Genomic DNA, 22257 nt, shown 5'->3' with positions numbered 1-22257 from the left:
ATGGTCTTAAACTTTTGATCAGCTGAAAAAAATCATGTTTGAGTGTAAATGCAGTTTTCAATTAATTCCTCGCTCAGAAGTTTTTGTCTCTTACGCTGATTTCTTCTTTTAACATTGTGAAGCTCTACTTAGAACCTTCTTAAGATCCAATAGTGCAAAATGCAAATTCTTGCAGTTTTTTAACTGGTCTTAAGATTTTGATCAGAAGTGTATATGTTGCACTGTACAGCCTTGCAATCTGGAAAACATTCAAATTGAAAACAAGTTCACTAAAAATGTCAGTGTTGTTTTACAATATAAATATAAATATTTTGAGGAATTAAAAATTATATTTAGGTGTGAGCCATTATGAGATTCTGACAGTCTGAGTACTTTCAGCAAAAATTGCAGTTTCATATATAATAATTAATATATATATAAATTAATGTATCATACGTTTTAATTACATCTGTTTAAAAATGCTTCAAGTTTACAGGGGCACTCAAAGTTTGATGCAGCAAGCACTGGCGCACTTAACAGCAATGCCTTCACAGACTCAAATGCAGCCTGACAAGCAGGAGACCAAATAAATGGTGTCAGTGGGCTAACGAGTTTTGTAAGCAGACTTACGACATCAGAAAACGTTTTGCAAAACCCTCAATAGAATCCACACATTTCTAAAAAATTTGCATAGACTTTCTTGTCTGCAGGACTGAAAAATCAATGACAGCTTACACCTTAGCAGTGCCTGTATGCACTTGTCCATGTCTAACTTGTTTGCCCAAATAGGCAATTGTGGCTTTTCCTTTTTCACATTTAGCCAAGTTCAGGGTGAGAGGCTTGCAGAAGCAACTAAAAAAGACAAAGTTTCTAGATGTCCCAACCATGTAGATCAGGGGTGTCAAACTCCAGGCCTCGAGGGCCGCTGTCCTGGGAGTTTTAGGTTTTTCTGCTCCAACACACCTGATTCAAACAGTTTAATCAACTCCTCACCAAATCATCAAGTTCTCCACGAGCATGGCAACAAGTCATCCATTTAAAGCAGGTGTTTTAAAGCAAGAACACATCTAAAACATGCAGGAGAGCGGCCCCTTTGACACCCCTGATGTAGACGAATAAACCACTGCGTCATCTAAATATGCCTCACAGTTTTTCACTCCAGCCAGCATCTTCTGCATCAAACGCTGGAATGTTGCAGGTGCGTTGCACAACCCGAAAGGCACAGCAGTGTATTGAAGGAAGTGATCAATTGTCAGAAAGCCAGAACTCTCTGAAGCCCTTGGAGTCAGAGGCACTTTTCAGTGACCTTTTAATAGGTCCAACTTTGTCACAAATTTAGCTGAGCCAACTCAGTCAATGCAGTCCTCCATCCTTGGGAGAGGAAACGAGTCAGCTTTTATAACTGCATTTATTTTCCAGCAATCATAACAGAAACGGAACGTGTTGTCTGGTTTTTGTAAGCACGACTCGCTTCACTCCAACTTGTTTTTACACAGTCTCTGTGGTTTTTTATATTAACTGAGTGCCTCGACGTGACTGGGTCGTAGCGACCATCCGAAACTTGCCACCAACATGTAAATAAGTGAAACAAAGTCACATGCACACAATCCATTCTCTGTTACAGTTTCCAAAACTGCTGTGGCTGGGTCGACTGGAGTCCATAAACAGAGTTCATTTGGTCTAGCTTCTTCTGAACTCTGTCATCAGCCAACAAGCATAGAATTGTCTGCACCTTCTCATAGTAGTACGGTGTTGGTTTACGTGTTGATGTTTTACTGGATATATTATTTATATATATATATATATATATATATATATATAGTAAATGATAAAAAAATAAAATAAATGCTGCATTTACAAGGTTTTAAAAATAGTGGGTTTCTTGTGAAGGAGACACTCGAGAGAGAGTGTCTAAAGATTTCCAGCTTGTAGGATTAGCATCAGTTGCAGGACTTTGGGTGAGTACAGAAAACCTTATTCCACTGTCTGGAACGGTCAAATTCAACAGGAAACAGGCAGCGGTTTTAAATTATAAAGCAGCAACTGAGATTAGAGTTCATTAAGATTCTCTGCTTTAAACAGTGTGCTGTTGTTCTAACACTTGTGCTACAAAAATTAGCCCTGCGTGAATAAAAGACAAAATGAGCGGTCACTGTGGGAATCGCTTCAAGTTGAACTTATGTTTGTAGAGGTGGTTGGTAGGTGGGGGGACTAAACTGGACCAGTGGGGGTGGAGTGAAATATTGAAAAAAAAAAAAGAATACATTGAATGATTTATAGAATGTTTTTGCTTAAAATGCTTGCCCCTACTATATACAGCACTTTTGTAGTTTCACTCAGAGCTCTTTATCATTATTGATACAGCCAGTAATACAGTCTGTTATGACCAGCTAATTAATTCTAGACAAGAGGAAAAAAAAATCTGTTTAAAACAAAATCCGCATGTATCTATGACTGTACAGAACTTAAAATGTCAGCGGAGATACCCTCCGTTGGCCACAAAGCCGATTGTATACAAGAAGGCTCAAATGGTTATTATGATCAATGCATGTACTGCAAAGAAGTGGCCAATGGGCGACAGGTAATACTGCTTTTGTGTCAAAGCGGCAGCTTTCAGAATTGCAACACTCAAAAAATAATCTGCATCGCAGAAATATTTTGTGTTGGGACACGTCTCTCACTAAAGCAGACCTCTCCCTACGCCTTTTCACCAGCAGATAGCAGCAAACCTACAGTAAGTCCAAACTTTTAGGATACTTAGGTTTAAAATAAATACAGCATATAATGACTACTGCTCCAAGTATACTTTGATAGGCTGTGAAACAACAGCAAAATAAAGCTGTAAGCACAGCAAAATTTAACATTGATGATAGCATCCATCCTCCAACCATTTTGTCCATAATTGTCCTATTAGCGTGGTGTCTGACAGTTTTTATTCTGCCACATATTGGCATAAGTCTGACTTATCATGCAGCACACAGGGACATTAGTTTTCTAGGAGATGCAAAGTTGATGCTTACCAGGCAAATAGTACTTTTCAGAAAGTCCAGAGTAATTTTAATGGTAATGAGCTGAGTTTTCAAAACTTCCTAACACAGGAACTCTGACATTCTTCCATCTGAAAAGGCCAAACTGATTCCAGTAATTATGCTGCATTTGTTCAGTCTTCCTTGTTAAATCCAAACCATTTGCTGGTGAAAGATCTACAGCTGTTTTTCTTCATAATACAAATTCATGACTCTTTGTTCTGTGTTATAATATAAATATAAATCTGTTTCCAAATCTTTGATTTTGCATTTGTAATGCACTTTTTACATTTGCTTTTTCACATTACTGCAAAGCGAGTCAGGAAATATAACAGGCAAAATTTTTATCTAAAAATAAATAAAGGGGAAAAAATTATTTTGGTTAAGATAAAAAAAATAGTATGGTAAATTTGTGTTTTACCACATAGAAATGGGTGTTATTGAACTAGTTAAAAGAAAAGTCTGTCTCCGTAGTCTATAAAATTTCTAAAAAGAAAAATGGCAGTGGGACATGGATGAGCTGGGGGCAATTATGTGTTTTTTAAAAACGGCAAACATTTTTGGATTGTGTGTGTTGGGGTAGGGGATATTTTCTTTGTCAAGCACTTTAAACATTAGTACTTTCTAAGTTCTGTTGTATAATAATTTTTGTAGTTTTCTGTTTGCTCTTCAGTTAAAATAAAGACAAATATTTACCTTCATCTAACTGATAATTAAATTGTTCCTAGGTGTGAGTGAGAGTGTGAATAGTCGTTTGTCTCTGTTTCCCTGTGGTGGACTTGTTACCTGTCTAGGGTGTACCCTGCCTCTTGCACAATGATTGCTGAAGACAGGCACCAGCCGCCCATGACCCGGAAAGGAATAAGTGGGTGGATGGATTTACCTTTACTTTCGTTCCTGTTACAGTCATTTACATAACTGATCTATATTGGAAATAACAAAAATCTGACTTTTAAAATTTAAATATTTTGATGTCAGGGAGCACCTATATTTTGTGGTTGTACACAAACTGAAAATGTTGTGAGCTGGTGCAGCTATTGAAAAAAATTGGTATAAAGCCCTGTCCCTCGTACACCAATAAGCATATCAGTGGGTAGGGGTTCAGTGTTTTTTAAGGACATATACCACTATCCACAATCATATATGTGATTTATTAAACCACTATTCCTGTTAATACAATACAAACGCTCTTCTTTCTAAACACTGCATTGCTTCTAGTTCTAAATACCTACAGCATTAGTCTCTCTCCCTGAAATAAAGTTCATGAGTTTAACCATCGTCTTATATTTCATTACAACTACCACAACACACACACTGCCTGATTAAGACGCTCGTTTTTTGCCACAGACCACAGAAGAAAAATTGAGGTCTTTATTAAGTCTGTGCAGCTTTTAGATTAAGAAAGTCTTGTGTCTATTTTCTATCAGGAACCAAAAACAGACAAAGATGATGAGTACTGCCGTAAAGTGAATGAGTACCTGAACAACCCTCCGATTCCTGGAACACCTGGCAGTGGAGGTGGCAGCGGACATGAACTGTCTGCACTTGGGGGAGAGGGAGGCCTTCAGAACTTACTGGGGAATATGAGCCACAACCAGCTGATGCAGCTGATTGGACCAACAGGACTGGGTGGATTGGGTAAGTAAAAAATCTCTCACTTGTTTAAGACTGCATTGTGGCTGAACTTGATTTTGTATGGAAGTATAAAATTAATCATCCCACAAAGTGAACAGTGTGTCAGTATTTGGTCACCTTCCCACCACATTTTACAGTGAGTTTTCCCTTAATGCTTTCCCCAAAGACAGGCTAATGTGACAAGCCAACTTCATATTATTGTAACAACAAACAGTCTGGAATAAGAGCTATCAGTGTTATCAGTTCAGTTTGGACATTCTTTATAGATTTGTGTTTTGTTTCTCTGAGGCCTGGGAGCTTTAGCTGGACCAGGACTTGCCAACTTGTTGGGCAGTGGTGGACCACCCACTAGCAGTTCCTCATCCAGGTGAGGCACACTTGTACATTTCAACATTAATAGTCCAGATCAGTCGTATCTGTGTTTACCTTTGTGTCTCTGCTCATCTCAGCTCTCGTAGCCAGGCAGCCACAGCATCCACTCCTTCATCAGGTGGAACTCCCAGACTGAGCTCGTCTCAGGTCCCCACCACCTCTGCACCTTCTGCTACTTCAGCTCCATCCTCTACTAGTGTGACTACGTCCACACCAGGTACACTGCTGTGTCATGTTAAAGTCTCTGTCGGTTACCCAAAATTTAGAAAGAACAGCCAATAGTTAGACCTGGTAATGACTTCATGGGAATCAAACCATAGGTGTGTCATACGTTGTGAAGTAGCTTCAGACTGATGTTGGTAATAAAAAAAGTGCTGAAACTCCCTTTTTATGTAAAACATTGGTGTATTTTTGTGCTACTGTTTCTGGAGTGTTAACAATTTGTTTGCTCATATTACCTGAATATCCTTACTTATAATGATAATTTTTTATATACAGCATCGGCTCAGACACCAGTTGTCCCAGCCTCCGTTTTAAGCCCTCCACCCCATCAGCCCATCCAGCTCAGCGACCTTCAGAGCATCCTCGCCAACATGAACGTCCCACCTGCAGCTGCTGCTCAGGGACCAGGGGGTTAGTAACTTACCACCTACTGCGGGCTTGGGGTACTGCTGTGATTGGGATTCTGCATCAGAGTAATATACAATACATGGCCAGCAGGGGTGTAGTGAGACACTCATCTCATCTCAGCTGACTGGTATCTCTCCTGTCTGAGTCCTCTTTAGACCTTGGAGTGGTTCTCTTATACTGTACATGACCAAAGGGACAACCTTGTTTTTATATTTCTATTGCCAAATGTTTTTACAGCAATGTGAAACAAACATTTATATATATATATATATATTTGTTTTTGTTTTTTTTAGTCGGAACAGAGTGTACTGCAATTTTATTTTATTTTTTAAACTTTATTTATTAATTTTCACAGCGTATTCTTTACAGGATTCAAGTTTTGTACAGTGCTGTCAACTTTAACATATAAAACCCTTACATGAAACAAACACACAAAAAAAACATATATACAAAGACAAATGAAAATGCAAAAATCTGTTCACTTTACAGCTAACTAAAAGAATATAGCAGTAGTTTAGTTACGATGGGGTACTCATCTTGAATGTTTCCATGTATTGTAGAAATGGCTGCCATGCCTTGACAAATTTAGCAGTTGAACCTGCCAATGTACATCTCATCTTTTCTAAATGTAAAAACCTCATGAGCTCTGCAAGCCACTGTTCATGTGTAGGAGGTGCCTCCTGTTTCCACCTCAGAAGTATCAAACATCTCGTAATCAACGTAGCAAAAGCTACTGTATTTGAATTGTTCTTGGAAAGTAAAATATTTGGAGGTACGACTCCAAAAATTGCAGTTAGAGCAGAAGAGCCAAATTTAACATTGTATATTTCTGAGAATGTATTGAATATTGATGTCCAATAGGTATGAAGTATTGAACATGCCCAGAAAGTGTGAGTAAGGGAACCAACTTCTGACCTGCATCGGTTACACAAGGGAACAGTCCCTGGATAAAACTTAGCTAGCTTTTCTTTAGAGATATGCAGCCGGTGCAGGACCTTGAACTGAAGGAGCCCGTGTCTAGCGCATATAGAAGAGGAGTGTACCCTGTAAAGAATAGATTGCCAGAGCTCATCTGTTAATGTAACTGCAAAATCTTTCTCCCAATGCAATTTAATAATGGAAAGAGGAGATTGTAGATCTAGCAGTATAGTATAGATCTCTTTAATTACCCCCCTTTTATGAATATTTATATCTATGATTTTATCAAAAGCTTTTTTCTCAGGTAATTCGGGAAATGCAGGATATGTATTCTTTACAAAATACCGCAGTTGCAAATAGCGGAAAAAGTGTGCATGTGGGATATTAAACTGTTCTATGAGTTGTGTAAATGATGCAAATATCCCATCAATGAAAAGGTGTTTAACTTTACTTAATCCATTTCTTTTCCAAATTTTAAAAGCAGAGTCAGACATAGAAGGTGGGAACATATGATTTGAACAGATAGGAGTTTTAATTGACATAAGATGTAGCCCAAATCTTTTCCTACACTGCACCCAGATTCTCAGGGAGTTATATAGCAGAGGGTTGCATTTATAGGCACCTACTTCTAAAGGGAGAGCGGAGGTCAGCAAAGCAGGTAAGCTAGTCTGGCCACAATTAGATGACTCAATGTGAAGCCAAGAAGGGGTATCTGTAGAAAAGTCACTAATCCAGTATAGCATGTTTCGTATATTAGCTGCCCAGTAATAAGACTGGAAATTTGGCAAAGCCAATCTGCCCACAGGCCGAGGTCTCTGCATAAAATCTTTACGTATTCTGGGGGCGTTACTATTCCAAATAAATGCAGAAACATGTTTATATAACATAATAACATGGATATATAACATGGAATGCACTGAAATAAATAAAGGAACTTGGGCAATATATTCATTTTTATAGAATTGACACGGCCTATTAATGATAGTGGCAAATTATTCCACCTTTGAAGATCTAATTTAGTATTTTCAAGAAGTGGTACAAAGTTCTTTTTAAAGAGATCTTTATATTTGCGAGTAACTTTGACCCCAAGGTACGTCACGCAATCTGATTTAACTTTAAAAGGAAAGTTTATCCAAGAAATCTTCCTGGCTTTATAGTTTATACTAAATAATTAACTTTTTTGCAAATTTAATTTGTAACCCGAAATAGTGCCGAATTGTTCAAATATAGTAAGAGCATGGGGAAGAGAGCACAAAGGGTCTGAGATATACAGTAGGAGGTCATCAGCATTTAAAGATATTTTGTGCTCCTGATCAGCTCTGTAGATACCCTTAACATTATCTTCTGCTTGCAACTTAATTGCCAATGGTTCAATTGCTAACTCAAATAAAAGAGGGGACAAGGGACACCCCTGTCTTGTCCCGGGGTTGAGTGAGAAGTAACAGGAATATAAGGAATTTGTTCGAACACACGCCATAGGCGAGGAGTAAAGTACCTGAACCCAAGAAATGAATTTAGGGCCAAATCCAAATTTATTTAATATGTAAAACAGATAGTCCCACTCCACCCGGTCGAAAGCCTTTTCAGCGTCAAGTGATAAGGCGACTTCAGGGGCTGCAGTTGACTCCGTGTGTAATATGTTAAAAAATCTACGCAAGTTGAAAAAACCATGCCTTCCCTTTACAAATCCTGTTTGATCAGAAGAGATAATATGAGGTAAACATCATTCTAGTCTGAGAGCCAGGATTTTAGACAATATTTTTAGATCCACATTTAACAGCGAAATTGGACGATATGATGAGCACTCATGTGGATCCTTATTTGGCTTCAATAATAAAGAAATAGTAGCTTGACGAAGCGTTGGGGGAAAGACATTGCCAGTTAAATGATTCAATAAACATATCTCGTAACAATGGAGACAAACTATCCTTAAAGGTCTTGAAAAATTCAACTGGGTAGCCATCTGGCCCCGGAGATTTTGCATTCTGCATTGAGTTAATTGCAAATTTAATTTCTTCTACAGTTATCTGTTCCTCCAGTTGATCCCTAAATGTAGAGTCTAAAGTTGGAATTGCCATCTTTTCAAAAAATGTGTCAAACAGTCCAGGCATTTTTAAAGATTCTGATTCATAAAGGTTAGAGTAAAACATTTTAAAACTCTCATTTATTTTTTGTGGGTCCGTAGTGATCTGTCCAGATTGGGTTTTAATCCCAGGAATTAAATGTGCAGTTTCGGATCTACAGAGCTGATGTGCCAAAATCCTAGACGCTTTCTCCCCATGCTCATACCACATTCCTCTTGACTGAAGAATTATACGTTCAGGCTGTTCAGTGGAAATTACATTAAACTCCGTTTGCAAGGTCAACCTTTGTTTATACGAATCCGGAGATGGAGTTATAGAGTGGTGTTTGTCTAGTTGTGAAATCAGATCTGTCAGTTCAGTTAAACACTTTACCTTTTGTTTCTTAGTATGTGAGCAGTAGGATATAATGTGACCGCATAAGAATGCTTTCAAGCTTTCCCAAACTGTACTAAAAGCTATGCCAGGTGTAGTGTTCATTTTTAGGAAAAAATCAATTTGTTCAGAAATGTATTGTACAAATTCTTTATCTGACAGAAGAAGAAGATTGAGTCGCCAAGAGTACACAGAACATTTGTCTGGAAAACTAAGTTCCAAAATAAGCGGGCTATGATCAGATATAACTATACTATCATATCTACAAGTTTTAATATTAGGAAGTAATTTTTTATCTACAAAAAATAATCTAAACGTGAATATGTTTGATGAACTGCAGAAAAAAAGAATATTGTCTGGTATATGGATATAGATATCACCACACATCCACAGCACCATAATTCTGTAAAAATGACTAAAACTATTGAAGACTTCGGGAGTGAAAAGTTTTTGATCGAGGAACGATCCAACACTGAGTCAATGACAGTATTCATGTCTCCTCCGAGTATCAGTTGGTGAGTATCAATTAGAGGAAGGGAGTGAATCAAGTTGTTGAAGAATTTAGGGTCGTCAAAGTTAGGGGCGTATATGTTTGCTAAAATAACAGGAGTGTTAAAAAGTGACCCAGTCACAATTACGTAATGGCCATTCGAGCCAGTCATTATATCCGACACTATAAATGGAGTGTTTTTATTGACCAGAATTGCTGGACCTCGCGCTTTACCACCAAAACTAGAATGAAAAATTTGCCCAACCCAACTTCTTTTAAGTTTTGAATGATCTATATCTTTTAGGTGCGTTTCTTGCAGAAATGCTATATGTACCTTAAGGCGGCAGAGATGAGAAAGTACCTTATTCCGTTTCACTGGATGATTCAGTCCTTTTACATTCCAGCTCACAAAGTTAACATGGCAACCATTACTTACAGAAGTAGAGGTATAGTCAGTAGAAGTCAACATCTACATACATAATGAGGGAAAATGGTCCACATCATATTGATTAGTCTTGTCATTGGTGTACACTGTAAATTTGTAGTTAGTCAGCATCTGTGTAAATAACAAATTACATAAAGAGAACAAAAAAAAAACACACACAAAACAAGAAAAACCCCCAAAACATATACCCACCCATCCCTTCACAATCAGTGTTGTCCCCAATTGACAAACACAACATCCCCAAAGCCTCTCTGCTTTCTATAGGAACCATTAACCATAAACTCAACCACAGTCCCAAACAGAAGTAAAGGGAAAAAAATCTAAACTATAAATCACCCATTTACCCCAAAGCACAACTAAGAGAGTCACAACTTCAAGCATTATATGTTTAACTTTATATATAGATATATATTTCCTTTTTTTTCTCTTCCCTTCTTTTCTTTAAAGACAGGAATGTACTCCTTAAACAACTAAAATAACATAACATAGGGTGCATCTATTTAACGTTTAACATTAACGTCTGGGCGGTTTGGGCGGCACACTAAATGGTGCCGTTCATTTAGTACACAGTCCACTAATGCCGCTTACCACTCAGCTGCCCCAGAAATATAAACAAGCGCAGCATCCGTACGCATCAGTTTGTAGATGCAGGAGTATCGCTCAAAGTTTTTCAGTCAAGTCTGAAAACCATCAGCTAAATAATATATATATATATAAAACAACAACCAGAGACTAGAAACAAAGAATCCCTCATTTAAAAATTAGCAACTCCCAGGTTTCACGTAATGTAAACAAATTAACAGTACCGTCTCGTATCCTCACAGCCTTTCCTGTACTGATCACTCAGAAGAGGGACCAAACTTGGATTCAATAAATTTTCCGCTGTCTCAGGGGAATCAAACACTTCTGTTTCGCCGTTGATGGAGATCCGAAAGCGGGCAGGATAAATAAGACCATAGCGGACTCCATCTTTTTCCTGTAGTAGCTTCTTTACCACATTGAAGGCAGCCCGGCGTCTAGACAGGTCGATGCTGTAGTCGGGAAAGATGAAAATCTGCTCCCCTCGAATCTCCAACTTGCCTTTCTGTCTAGCCAGTTGTTGTATCTGCTCCTTCTCATGGTAGTAATGGATCCGCAGAATAAATGCCCGCGGACGTTGTCCCTTCGGAGGCACCGCCACTACCGCTTGATGAGCTCTGTCCAGGAGTGGAGCCTTTTCCAGACCGCCAGGGCCACCCAGTACGTCAGTGATGAATCTGGTGGGGTTCCCCTGCTCCATTACAACGTCTTCCCCTATTTTCCAAATCGTCTGTTTTTGCCAATAACTTTTTATATTGGTTGTTTAGGTCCGCATAGCAGGTTTCCACAACTTCCAAGCGCTTGTCCAAATTTTCCAGGCCTTCTTCATAATCACCCATTTTCTTTGTAAATTCGTCAATAGCAGCTTGAATGGGTGAAACTGCTTTGGCAATTTCCTCTTTAATTTCTCCTCATAGATTTTCGTTTTCCTCTTGAATTACTTCTTTAACAATATCGCGGAATGTAAGCAGCATTGCCTGGTCTATAGCCGCTTTGCTAGTAGCCTCCGGGTTGTTAGCTTGCGCTCCTTTAGCAGACGGTTTAGACGGCATTTTGCTTCAAGACAAGGCAGGAGTACGTGAAATAATGTCGACTCTACAGTTGCAACTCATATCCAAGAATTGGGCCACTTTGGGTGATTTATAAACTATTTTAGCAAAAATGTTGGGACCTCGTGGTTTGCATGTCTACTCCATAACGCGCTACTAGCGGTCTCTCTACAGCAATTTTTTTAAGCAAAACCTTTGATCCATTTCTTACATCTTCCTTTTCAATTCATTTCAGTATTTTTTTTTTTTTACTGATTGCTAATGAAATCATTTTACCACAGACCATCAAAACAGCTTTAAAACACGCAATGAAAATTCAACAAGCTTCAAACATTTCCCCTTACAGAAGAAATAACAAAAAATAATCTGGGTAAAATAAATTCAAACAGCTGTAGCTGTGCTGAGGTCTGACAGATGTTTGTCTCAAAGTCATGAAAACTCTCTGAAATGAAGTGAACATCAAAGTGAAACTCATTTGCATGATTTATCATTATTTTCATCAGAGAGAAAAGTTGTTTACACTGATAACCACAGAGATCAGTAAACAGCTTGTGTGGAGGGGGGGCTCAGTGAATGGTACAGTAATTTTAATTTTTTTTTCATCTCCATTTCACTTTTAATTTTGATTGACTCTTTTCCTCTCCACTCAAACAGATCAGATCAGATCAGGGTGTCCAAATCTGGTCCTCGAGGGCCACTATCCTGCATGTTTTCCTTGTTTCCCTGCTCCAACACACCTGATTCAGTGGTTAAATTACCTCTTCATGTTCTGCAGAAGCCTGTTAATCACCCATTGATTCAAATCAGGTGTGTTGGAGCAGAGAAACAAGTAAAACATGCAGGATAGTGGCCCTCAAGGACCAGGATTGGACACCCCTGATCTAGATTGATAAAGAACTACATTGTTGATGTGGACAATTGCATCTTTCCAATTTACTATCCAAAGCAAGGGGGTCAGATACAGGTATGGGGTCCATCATGGTAGGTGATCACTACAGGAGTGTTTATCTGAACATGCGTGTTACCCTTTCATTTCCAACATTTACCATATCTTTCAGTCGATAAATGTTAGCCTGAGTGATAATAGACAAATACATGAGGAATGTGATCTCGTGCGTTTCAAGGTTGACTTTGAGGGGCATGGAGCTTCCAAAGGTATATGCCAAATGAGCTTGTAATGGAATCACAAATTCACCAGTTGCTTTGGCTAAAATGTTCTGGATCATGTCAAGAAAGATTAGATATGGAGGGATTCTACCTATCACAAGAGTGCCAACGAACAACTCAATTCCTTTAATTAAATCAGGCATGAGCTTGGTTAGGACCCGTATGTAGGGATAGTCTGCATGGCTGTCATCAGGGAGTTCATAGTGGTCATGGTTTTGTGCAGTATTTCACTGTGGGAGTTTAGCACCAAAACGGTATTTGTGATGGTTTTTCCCCAGGAATTTTATCCATCTCTGCTGTAGATCTAGTTGCTTTTGGATTTCATGGAGCTCTTGCTGTAGCGCTGCCACATGGCGTTTGATAATGGTGATGTTAGCTGATTAACAGAAGAAATGCCTAAACTGAACTGAACTGGCTGTGGCTGCTGTAAACAGCCCTCCAAAAAAAAGTTTCTCTCTTTATCCAATAGCACTTAGTTAATTATGGGTTAAAGTGAATTTTTAAAATGGCTTTAGCATATGTGCAATGTCTAGTTCTGCATGTCGGATGATTTCTGTGGTCCATCTGCAGCCTTCCACAGATGTAAGATTGTTGATTGTGTATAGTTGCTGTTGGCCGACTAACTTGGGGTCAAATCTCTCTCTCTCTCTCTTACTCTTCAGTAAGTAGGAAAGTTTTAATTCTATTCTGAATTTGACAGGGAGCCAATTGAGAGAAGCTAAAACTTGAGAAATTCTCCTTCCAACTCTCATTAGAACTCTGGCAGCAGCATGTTGGATCAACTGAAGGCTTTTTAAAAAGTTTTTTGGACACCCAGATAATAAAGAATTACAATGGTCCAGCCTAGACATAGTAAATAATACTTGGATCAATTTTTCTGCATCATTTCGAGACAAGATGTTTCCCATTTATAGTGATATTACGTAGGTGTAAGAAAGCGGTACTAGTAACATTTTTAATGTGGGGGTTAAAAGGCAGCAGGTAATATGCATTTCTTGCAGGAATTATAGGTCTTTAATACAATTTGGTATTTCAGTTGTTATGAATGGCTTTATAGTCCTAAATACATTAGTCTATGAGAACAAAAATGGCTGTTAAAAGTTTAGGTACAGAATTTTTCTTATTTCCTGACTGCTAGTCCATCAAACATTTTGAAAACAATACAGTTCTGTAGTTTTCTCCATTTTAGCTGTTTAACTCAAATTTTCCCTTATACATGTGTACAACACCCCAACAAGGAGTAATCAAGCAAGGAGCAGGAAAATCTGTTTAGACCACCAATTTAAATGAAAACATCACAGTTTGGTTTTAGCACCAAATGCTGCACAAAGAAAAAAGAATTTGGGTTATCAAATTTTTTTCCCACACATTCTGTCATGCCATAAAGGGAGAGAGAGTAAATGTGAGACCAGCTAACACTTATCTTATGTCCTGTAGTAGACCTGGCAAGTGTTTGCACCCCGGAGATGATGGCTCCTATCCTCGGTAATCCTGATGTCCAGCAGAGACTCCTTCCATTCCTCCCCAGTGGAGAAAGTTTACCACAAAGTGCTGAGGAGATCCAGAATACACTCAACTCACCCCAGTTCCACCAGGTAGGACAAGATCAGCACATGCAGTTAGAGGTTTTTATCCACTCATTATGCACTTTGATGCTTTGTTTTTGTCAATTTTGGATTTGCTATATAGGTCTTTTGATTTGACAAGGCACATTAATTTTGTTGATAGTGATCATGACTGGCTGCAGATGTTAGTTTCTCTTTGTCAGCATTAAAGGATTTGTTTGACAGCACTCATTGGATTGACCAATACTTAAAATGATGGTCAGTTTAAGTAACTCAGTGAAGATCCAAAAAGAAGAAATTGGTTCAGGGGCAATCCAGGAACCACCAAGGCTTCAGCCTGCCATGATCTGGAAACAGTTGGAACACCAATGTCTCTGTCCACAGTTAAGCCAGTTTTACATTATTACGCCATGGAATGAGAGGGGAAAAAAGCTCCTGCTCTAAAAGCCACAACTTTAATCAGGACTAAAACCTGCAGCTGTCCACTTGGACTAGATAAATGTCTTCTTTTGATGGTCAAAGGAGGCAAAGATTGAGCTGTTTGGACATAATGACAAGAGGTTCATTATTGAAAATTTCTGGGCCAGGGTGGATATTAAATTTTCTCGTAGCTACTAATTTTTCTCCTGAGGACTGAAGGATAGCATGTGCCTTTCTGAAAAAAAGGTTCAGCTTTTCATTTTGGTCTGTTTTCAGACTGCACAGTCCTCTCTTTGCATCTGTTTACTCTGGAACAGACATTCCTTGAGTGATGCATATCATCTCTTTGTGACATCACCACTACAGTTTTTTGTTGTTGTTGTTTTTGTATTGTTGGTCTGCTGTTCAGTTCTTTTACAGAAAATGACATTTGCAGAAGACTTGTGGCAGCTCAGGTCCATTACAGCTTAGTTATACAAACTCAATGCTGTTTTTTCTGCTTAAAATTGCAAACCCACCACTGTTGCTTTATATGGATTTTATTTGGGTATGTATTTGTTTGAGCCAGTATGTATTTTTGATCCAGTGTGGATAAGTGAAAATACACAATATATTTGAATTTGTTTATAAAATAATTGAAGTTATATGTTGTAGAAACACTTCACCCTGGAAAAAGAACAGTTCAAATAAATCATTAAAGCCCAAAAATAATTAGACATTCATGCTAAGGAAAGTGGACAGAAACCTCTGGTAGCTGCTATATGTAAATCTGAGGAAAGTTTTTAACTTTCAGGAAGCCAAAAAATTAAACTCCAGTGGTATTTTCTGGCCAGTTCGAACAATAAAATCCTACGAACTGAACTATATTGTACTGGTATTCATCCATTCACTGATGAATGGATGAATGCTGGTGAACCTCAGCTGCTCTGTAGATGTCACACATCAGGGGGGGTCACAGAAAAAGCTGAAAACACCCGAGTGGTTTCTTCAATGTTTGATATTTAAATAAATAAAAAAAAGATTTATTTTTTTTATTTTTACAGTAAGCCTATTTTATGATTTTCTATAATTTTCTTTCAATTGGTGTTTGCTCAAAAAACACTTTTCAGTTCAGCTTTAAATCTTAGTGCTGATCCAATCAAATTTCAATTTCACAGGATCAGAGGTCAATGTCACATGGTCAAAGGTCAAGGTCATAGGTGACTCCTTTGTTAAAACCTTGTCTATGCAGGTGATCACTTTGTTATCTCTGACAAGGAGGTTATGTTTTTGTTTGTTTGGTTGTTTGTCTGGTAGCAAGATTATATAAAAACTATTAATGAACAGATTTTGATGAAATTTTCAGGAAATGTTGGGGTTCTCACAAAAAAAAAACCCAACTAATTAAATTTTGATGGTGATCCCGATCATGATCTGAATCGCACTATTTTTTATAGACGCTATGTCCTATTACTTTTTTGAAAGTCACAGGATTACATACACCAAGGTTACTATGCCTTTTAACAATTTTGGAAAGCCCAGATGGGGATGTCATGACTTTGGAAACTTTTTTTATTTTTTGTCCTGTTATGGCATTTCATGCATACCATATAGAGAAGATGGTCGCCTGGCAAACACATTGTAAAGATGCTGCTGAAGCTGGTCAGTGTCATTATCCACAGTGAAACAAGTTCTGTACCAACATGGGCTGAAAGGTCACTTAGTGAGGTAGAAGCCATTACTCCCAAAGCAACATAAAAAAAAGCCAGATTACTGTTTGCAAATGCACACAGGGACAACAACCTAAATATTTGGAGACATGTCCTGTGGTCTGATGAAAATAAAATTGAACTGTTTGGTGAAAATGACCATCGTTACATTCGAAGTAAAAGGGGGGAAGCTTGAAAGCCTGAGATTTCAACTGTGAAACACGGGGAGGCACCCTCATTTTGTGGGGGTGTTTTGCTACAGGAAGGACTGGTGCACTTCACAAAATAGATGGCATCATGAGGAAAAAACATTATGAAGACATACTGAAGCAACATCTCAAGACATTAGCCAGGAAGTTAAAGCTTGGGCACAAATGGGTCTTCCAAATGGACAATGACCCGAAGCATACTGCCAAACTTGTTACAAAGTGGCTTAAGGACAATTAAGTTAATGTTTTGGAATGGCCATAGAACATCTGTAAGCAGAGCTGAAAAAAACGTGTGAGCAAGGCTGCCTACAGTAGTTACACCAGTTCTGTCAGAAGGATTAGGACAAAATTTCAGCAAACTATTGTGAGAATCTTATGGAAGGAAACCAAAATGTTTGACCAGAGTCATAAGAAAATGGATGGAAATCTGTGACTTTGGAGAAAGTAATAAAATTATTCCAAAATTGAACAAATAGAATTAATTTTGGGAATCCTAAAACAAGGTTTAGTATGATTTTATGTCAAACCATGAGAATAAATGGTTGTCTCTTTTTATAGTGTACGCAACCATCTGGTTTCTACTGAAATTTTCTTTATGTTGTCTTAGCTTTCTGAAATAATCATCTCTACCTTTCAGTCCATGAGCATGTTCAGCAGTGCCTTGGCCTCTGGGCAGCTCGGCCCACTGATGAGTCAGTTTGGTCTGTCAGCAGAAGCTGTGGATGCTGCCAATAGGGGAGGTAACACATACACACATGTATACCCTACACATGACTATTTTAACATGACAAACAACTGACAACAGATAATGAAAAACATGCTCAACAAAACGTTTACCATATTAGGAAAATAAAATGCTGAGGGAACAATACTAATAGTCCTAAGGATAGAACAGTTTGCAAAAGCCACGGTTCAGTTTGGTTTCAGTTTCTTTTTTTAAATTATTATTTCTACTATTTTGTGAACACTGATGAAATCCTACCATCAGTAATAGATATTCTACCATATACACTTTTTAAAATCTCAGTTATTCTCAGTGACAGGTCATGTAGTAGTGTAAAACCTGAAGGAATGAAGCATCAAGCATGGCAGTGTGACTGTCTTTGGTTAAAACTGGGTGGGATTGTTATAATGCAGTTATTCTTTGCCTATTTCAAAACGTTTTTCATTTCATTTGTTAAAAACTAATTACAGTGGTTTGCCTTTAATTTTTTTGTTTTAACAAAAACAAAGACGTACTGAGCCATTCATACTGAGATTTTAAAAATATAATGGACACTGACAGAAACATTTTGTGAAAAAATGTGCATGGTTTTGCAGTATTTCAAATTAACAACATACAATAGTTAGTTTTTGTATTATTTTTCTCCAGTGACAGAAATCTAGTTTTTGTTGGGTTTGAACATGTGCACTGAAGTTATGTTTTATACCTGGAGTAGATTTGAAAAAGTGATTGTCAGTGAAAGACTCTGGATCACTCCTCTTTATGCTAACTGAACCGAACCGTACACACACTTCTTGAATCAAATCAATGGTTCAGATTCATTCCATCCTTAATTACTACTTTTGCTGCAGCTTCTCATGTTTTTCTAACAGCTTGAGCTCTTTTGGACACAATCTTCACTACTGAAAAACAACATTTTTTTATAAGTCAGGTCCCAACATTGCCCTACAACAGCTTACAGATCAGATTTACAGGCCTGAGACTCATTCTGGAGCATTTTGAAGGAATCGTAGAGAGAATTAACTTCATGTTTTGTGTAGAGTTGTATGGAAGTCAATGTAACAAAATATACAGTATTTATTTGGGTGTGTGTGTGCTTTTTAAGGAAGGCTTTTGAAACACGTGTCTCAAAATAAAATGCTTCCTATTCATAAAACCAGAAAGCTGTAGTTGTACTTAAGTTCTTTTTCTGACTTCACATGTAAATAACCTCAACATAAACAGTATTTTATTTTTTACATTACGCTATACAGCTTTATATTTGAAAGAGAACACTAAAATTACTAAGAATGAAGACGTTGCCTGCATTTTCTGTGGTATTGACAGTATTTGTTCAGTAAATTCATTTGTTTCCTGTGTTTTAGATGTAGAGGCGTTTGCCAGAGCCATGCAGGGGAGCAAAGGGGATTCTAAAGAGAAGAAAAGTGAGGATGATGAAGATATGAGTCTCAATTAGAAGTCAGCTCGATTCCAGGAAAATGTTTGATTTCTTTACTCTTCTATTTTGTCTCTGCTTTTTTATCTTCAGCATTGCTTTACACTTTTCTATACCAAAGGCAATGTTCACTTTATTCACCATGTTTAGTTTCAGTAGGGATCTGTACCAGGGACTGAGCCTTACATTTTCTCTTTCTTCAGAACAGACTTTTGGAGCCCGAGTGAGGGCTGATACCTGCAGCCTCTTTGTGATTAACTCTTGATAATAAAAACTTAATTATTAATTAACTCAGGTTCTTTTTTTAAGCAAAAGCTAAACACTCGAATACAGGAATAAAGGTTATATGAAAAAACTTTATTAAACACCCTAGTGCAAGGAGTGACAGACAGACAGACAGCTGATTGGTTCTGTGAGACATGTAAAAATGATTGTTACAAAGAAACTTCATTCATGTGTTTGATTCTTGTTTATATGGGTACAAGCATAGATCAACACTTTCTGGACATATGGATACATTTACTTCAGATCACACAGGGAGAGGGACTTTTATTGCAGAGCTGGGGTTATAGCCAGGACTTTGGACACTTAGGATTTGTCTATTTGTTGATGTTATAGCATTTTAAATGTTCTAAAAATGTAATTGCTGTAATGTTTTTTTTAATTCATTTGTTTGTTTTGTTTTTTAACCAGAAGACATCAAGGTAATAATCCTGCTTGTATGGAGACATGTCAGATCAGTAGGTGGTCCTTTATCACAGCTCAGGACTGTTTGTGTTTAGACTAACAAAAGAATTTTTAAAAAAAAGGTGTTCTGAGCGAGTGAGACTTTACGATGGTATCTCTCTGGGCTGGGCTCCAAAAACCACTCTGATGACAAATAATAATTATTAAAAACTGGTCCAAATCTGCCTATTTTCATTTCTAAAGTATATTTCAGTATATTAAATCATAAATATGGGGGTGGCTGCCAAGGTCTGTCAAACAATGTGGCTGGAAGTGAAAAACAAAATAATGTTAAAGGCCTAGAATACAGTTTTACAAACTGTGCATACAAAAATAAATTGTGATTTTCAAAAACTGGCCATGCAAAATGCAGCTACATGGCTTGCTGGTCACTTGGTCACAAACCTTTAGAATTCAATGAGACTGCAACAGAAAACTTGCTCATATTTTGCAATTTTGAGTTAGACTATTCTACAACAGTTACAGCCCAATGATACCAGAGTATTCACATATGTATTTAACACCATCCAAGTGCTATCAGATTACCCAGGGTGTATGTTCAAGTCATGTATGAATGGGGCCTCAGTCAACTAATAAAAAATAAGTGAAGATACAGAAATATGACATTTCTGTATCTTCACTTATTTTTCTACATGTGCTTGTGTGGTAGTTGTGTGACACATCAAGAGTAAACAGCTGCTTTGGCAAAAAAACCTGTTCATCTGAAGAAAAGTTAAAATACGATCTGAAACATTTAATTTCCCACTCTGTCCCTTTTTAGGCCAGGTCTAAGATGCCTTCTGTCTGTAAGGGTAAAGTCAAGGTGATTTATGAACTCAGAGGCAACTTAAAGAAGGACTCGTCTCTGTGGTCTTATTTTAGAACCTTTTTGTAAAAGATTGTATATTTTTTTGTGTGTTTCTGAGACTTTTAATATTCCAAAAATTCCTGACCCGGTCCTTGTCACAGGTGTCTGTGCTGGTCTGTGCTGCCTTGTGTATCACAAAGTTCACAATGGACTGATTCAGTGGGTCAAACCACAACTGTAATTATCCATTTCATGAATATATGAGAAATTTTTTAATTATTGGTCTAGAAAAAGCTAAAATCAACTTGTGCTAGTTTTCTTTAGACAATGATGCACATTTCCACTGAATTTGTTTTAAAATTTAGCTGAATTCAGTGCAGTTTTCACTTATTTAGTATAACACTTATTCAGTGTAATATAGTGTTTAAAAAAGTGAAAATATAAAATACACATTTTTAGATAAACATGGATAATAAATATGAATATATGTTAAATTAGCTACAGTAAGATTATACCCATCACCAGTAGTTGTAGTTGGGGAATGTGAGGAGAAGAAGACTATATGTGTGGGCAGCCTCGTGTCCCCACAGACCCATGCACCGACACAGCTTCAGACAACACAACAGGTCTGTGGTTCACGATCACGTTACGGATGCAGCCTTGGAAGGCTGGTAAGCCATTACGAAGACCAGGAGCTTCCACACCACCTAGTGGACACACAGGAGAGCAACTTCAAAGAAAGAAACAGGTAAGCGGCAGCCTACTGACCCCAATATCAAACCATAGCAGCTGTTCCTGAAACATTTTGCTCCAGAAGAATAAACAAAATGAGAAAGATTAAATGTAAATTCTGTATTAAAATTGTTATAGTCTGAAAAAAGGCAACTGGACTTCCTTGTTGTGTTCAAATGCAACAGGGAATATTCAGATCAACATCCAGTAAGTCTGGATCCATAGTGATTGAAGCTGCAAAGGTACAACTTGGCGGAGTTGTGACCTGACCTAAGATCTGGACCACAAGGCAGGATTAGTGGCCTATCAAGGTAATTTTAGGTTCACTTTGGGATTTTCAGTGATGCACTTTTTACTGGGTTCTGTTACAGTTGCAACTGATGCTTTAACCTAGTTCTGATCCACAGGTTCAGTGACTTGTATGACTCCAAACAAGCCTAGAGTTTTTCAGTCACAAACATAATTTATAAACCCAAATGTCCTGACCCATAATCATAACTGAGGAAGTCTCAAATCAGAGATGAAAGTCCAGTTGCTTTTTGATAAATCCTTAGGATCTGACTTGTCCTCAACCACTGAAACTCTAAACCAGCATATTTATTTACTTTTTTATTTAAAGTAAAGTGGAGACAGTAGTAAATAGTCTAGGTCTAAATTAAATTTGATATTATGGTGAGGGATCAAGCTAAACCCACACCAGCAACACAGTGTCACATGACATCTATAACCAGGAAAGGTTTTGTGTTGACTTCTTCAAACTATTCGTAGACTGGATTATTACAGACAGTGATCCTGAACAGACGCTGGCATAATCTACAGTGCCTTAAAAAAGGTTCCCTTGAACCAACTGCTAAGTTATAGTTGTCCTGAAGATAGATCTTCCCACCCTGAGCTGTGGATCTTTGCAGCTCCTCCAGAGTTACCATGGGCTTCTTGGCTGCTTCTCAGATTAATGCACTCTGTGCCCAGCCTGTCAGTTTAGGTGAATGGTCATGTCTTGGTAAGTTTGCAGTTGTGCCGTACTCTACTCTTTCCAGTTTTTAGACGATGATTGAACAGTGGCTCTGTGAGACGTTCAAAACTTTGGGTATTATTTTCTAACATAACCTTCTTTAAACTTCTCAGCAACCTTATTCCTGACCTGTCTACTGTGTTCTTTGGTTGTTGTGTTGCTATTTGGTCATTAATGTTCTCTAACAAACTT

The 22257-nt window shown here is 37.8% G+C and overlaps 2 protein-coding genes across 3 annotated transcripts in view; one reads left to right on the top strand and one right to left on the bottom strand.

The window, feature by feature from the left end:
• The window catches only part of LOC108248651 (proteasomal ubiquitin receptor ADRM1-like), a 25526-nt gene extending 5674 nt beyond the window's left edge, over nt 1-19852 (top strand). Inside the window, exons 3-9 of the mRNA XM_037977119.1 lie at nt 4433-4643; nt 4929-5007; nt 5090-5229; nt 5511-5645; nt 14184-14341; nt 17266-17368; nt 18717-19852. Of these exons, the coding sequence (XP_037833047.1) occupies nt 4433-4643; nt 4929-5007; nt 5090-5229; nt 5511-5645; nt 14184-14341; nt 17266-17368; nt 18717-18808 (918 nt within the window). The 3' untranslated portion in view covers nt 18809-19852. The remainder of the gene's footprint in view (nt 1-4432; nt 4644-4928; nt 5008-5089; nt 5230-5510; nt 5646-14183; nt 14342-17265; nt 17369-18716) is intronic.
• lama5 (laminin, alpha 5) overlaps nt 19398-22257 on the bottom strand; it is a 311767-nt gene continuing 308907 nt past the window's right edge. For both annotated transcript variants that reach the window (XM_037977106.1, XM_037977105.1), the window contains one exon: nt 19398-21028. In XM_037977106.1, the coding sequence (XP_037833034.1) occupies nt 20880-21028 (149 nt within the window). In that variant the 3' untranslated portion in view covers nt 19398-20879. The remainder of the gene's footprint in view (nt 21029-22257) is intronic.

The sequence above is a fragment of the Kryptolebias marmoratus genome, linkage group LG8 (genome assembly GCF_001649575.2).
Source record: "Kryptolebias marmoratus isolate JLee-2015 linkage group LG8, ASM164957v2, whole genome shotgun sequence".
Classification (NCBI taxonomy): domain Eukaryota; kingdom Metazoa; phylum Chordata; class Actinopteri; order Cyprinodontiformes; family Rivulidae; genus Kryptolebias; species Kryptolebias marmoratus.
The sequence above is the reverse complement of the archived record's forward strand: the minus strand, read 5'-3'. Positions and strand labels throughout refer to the sequence as shown.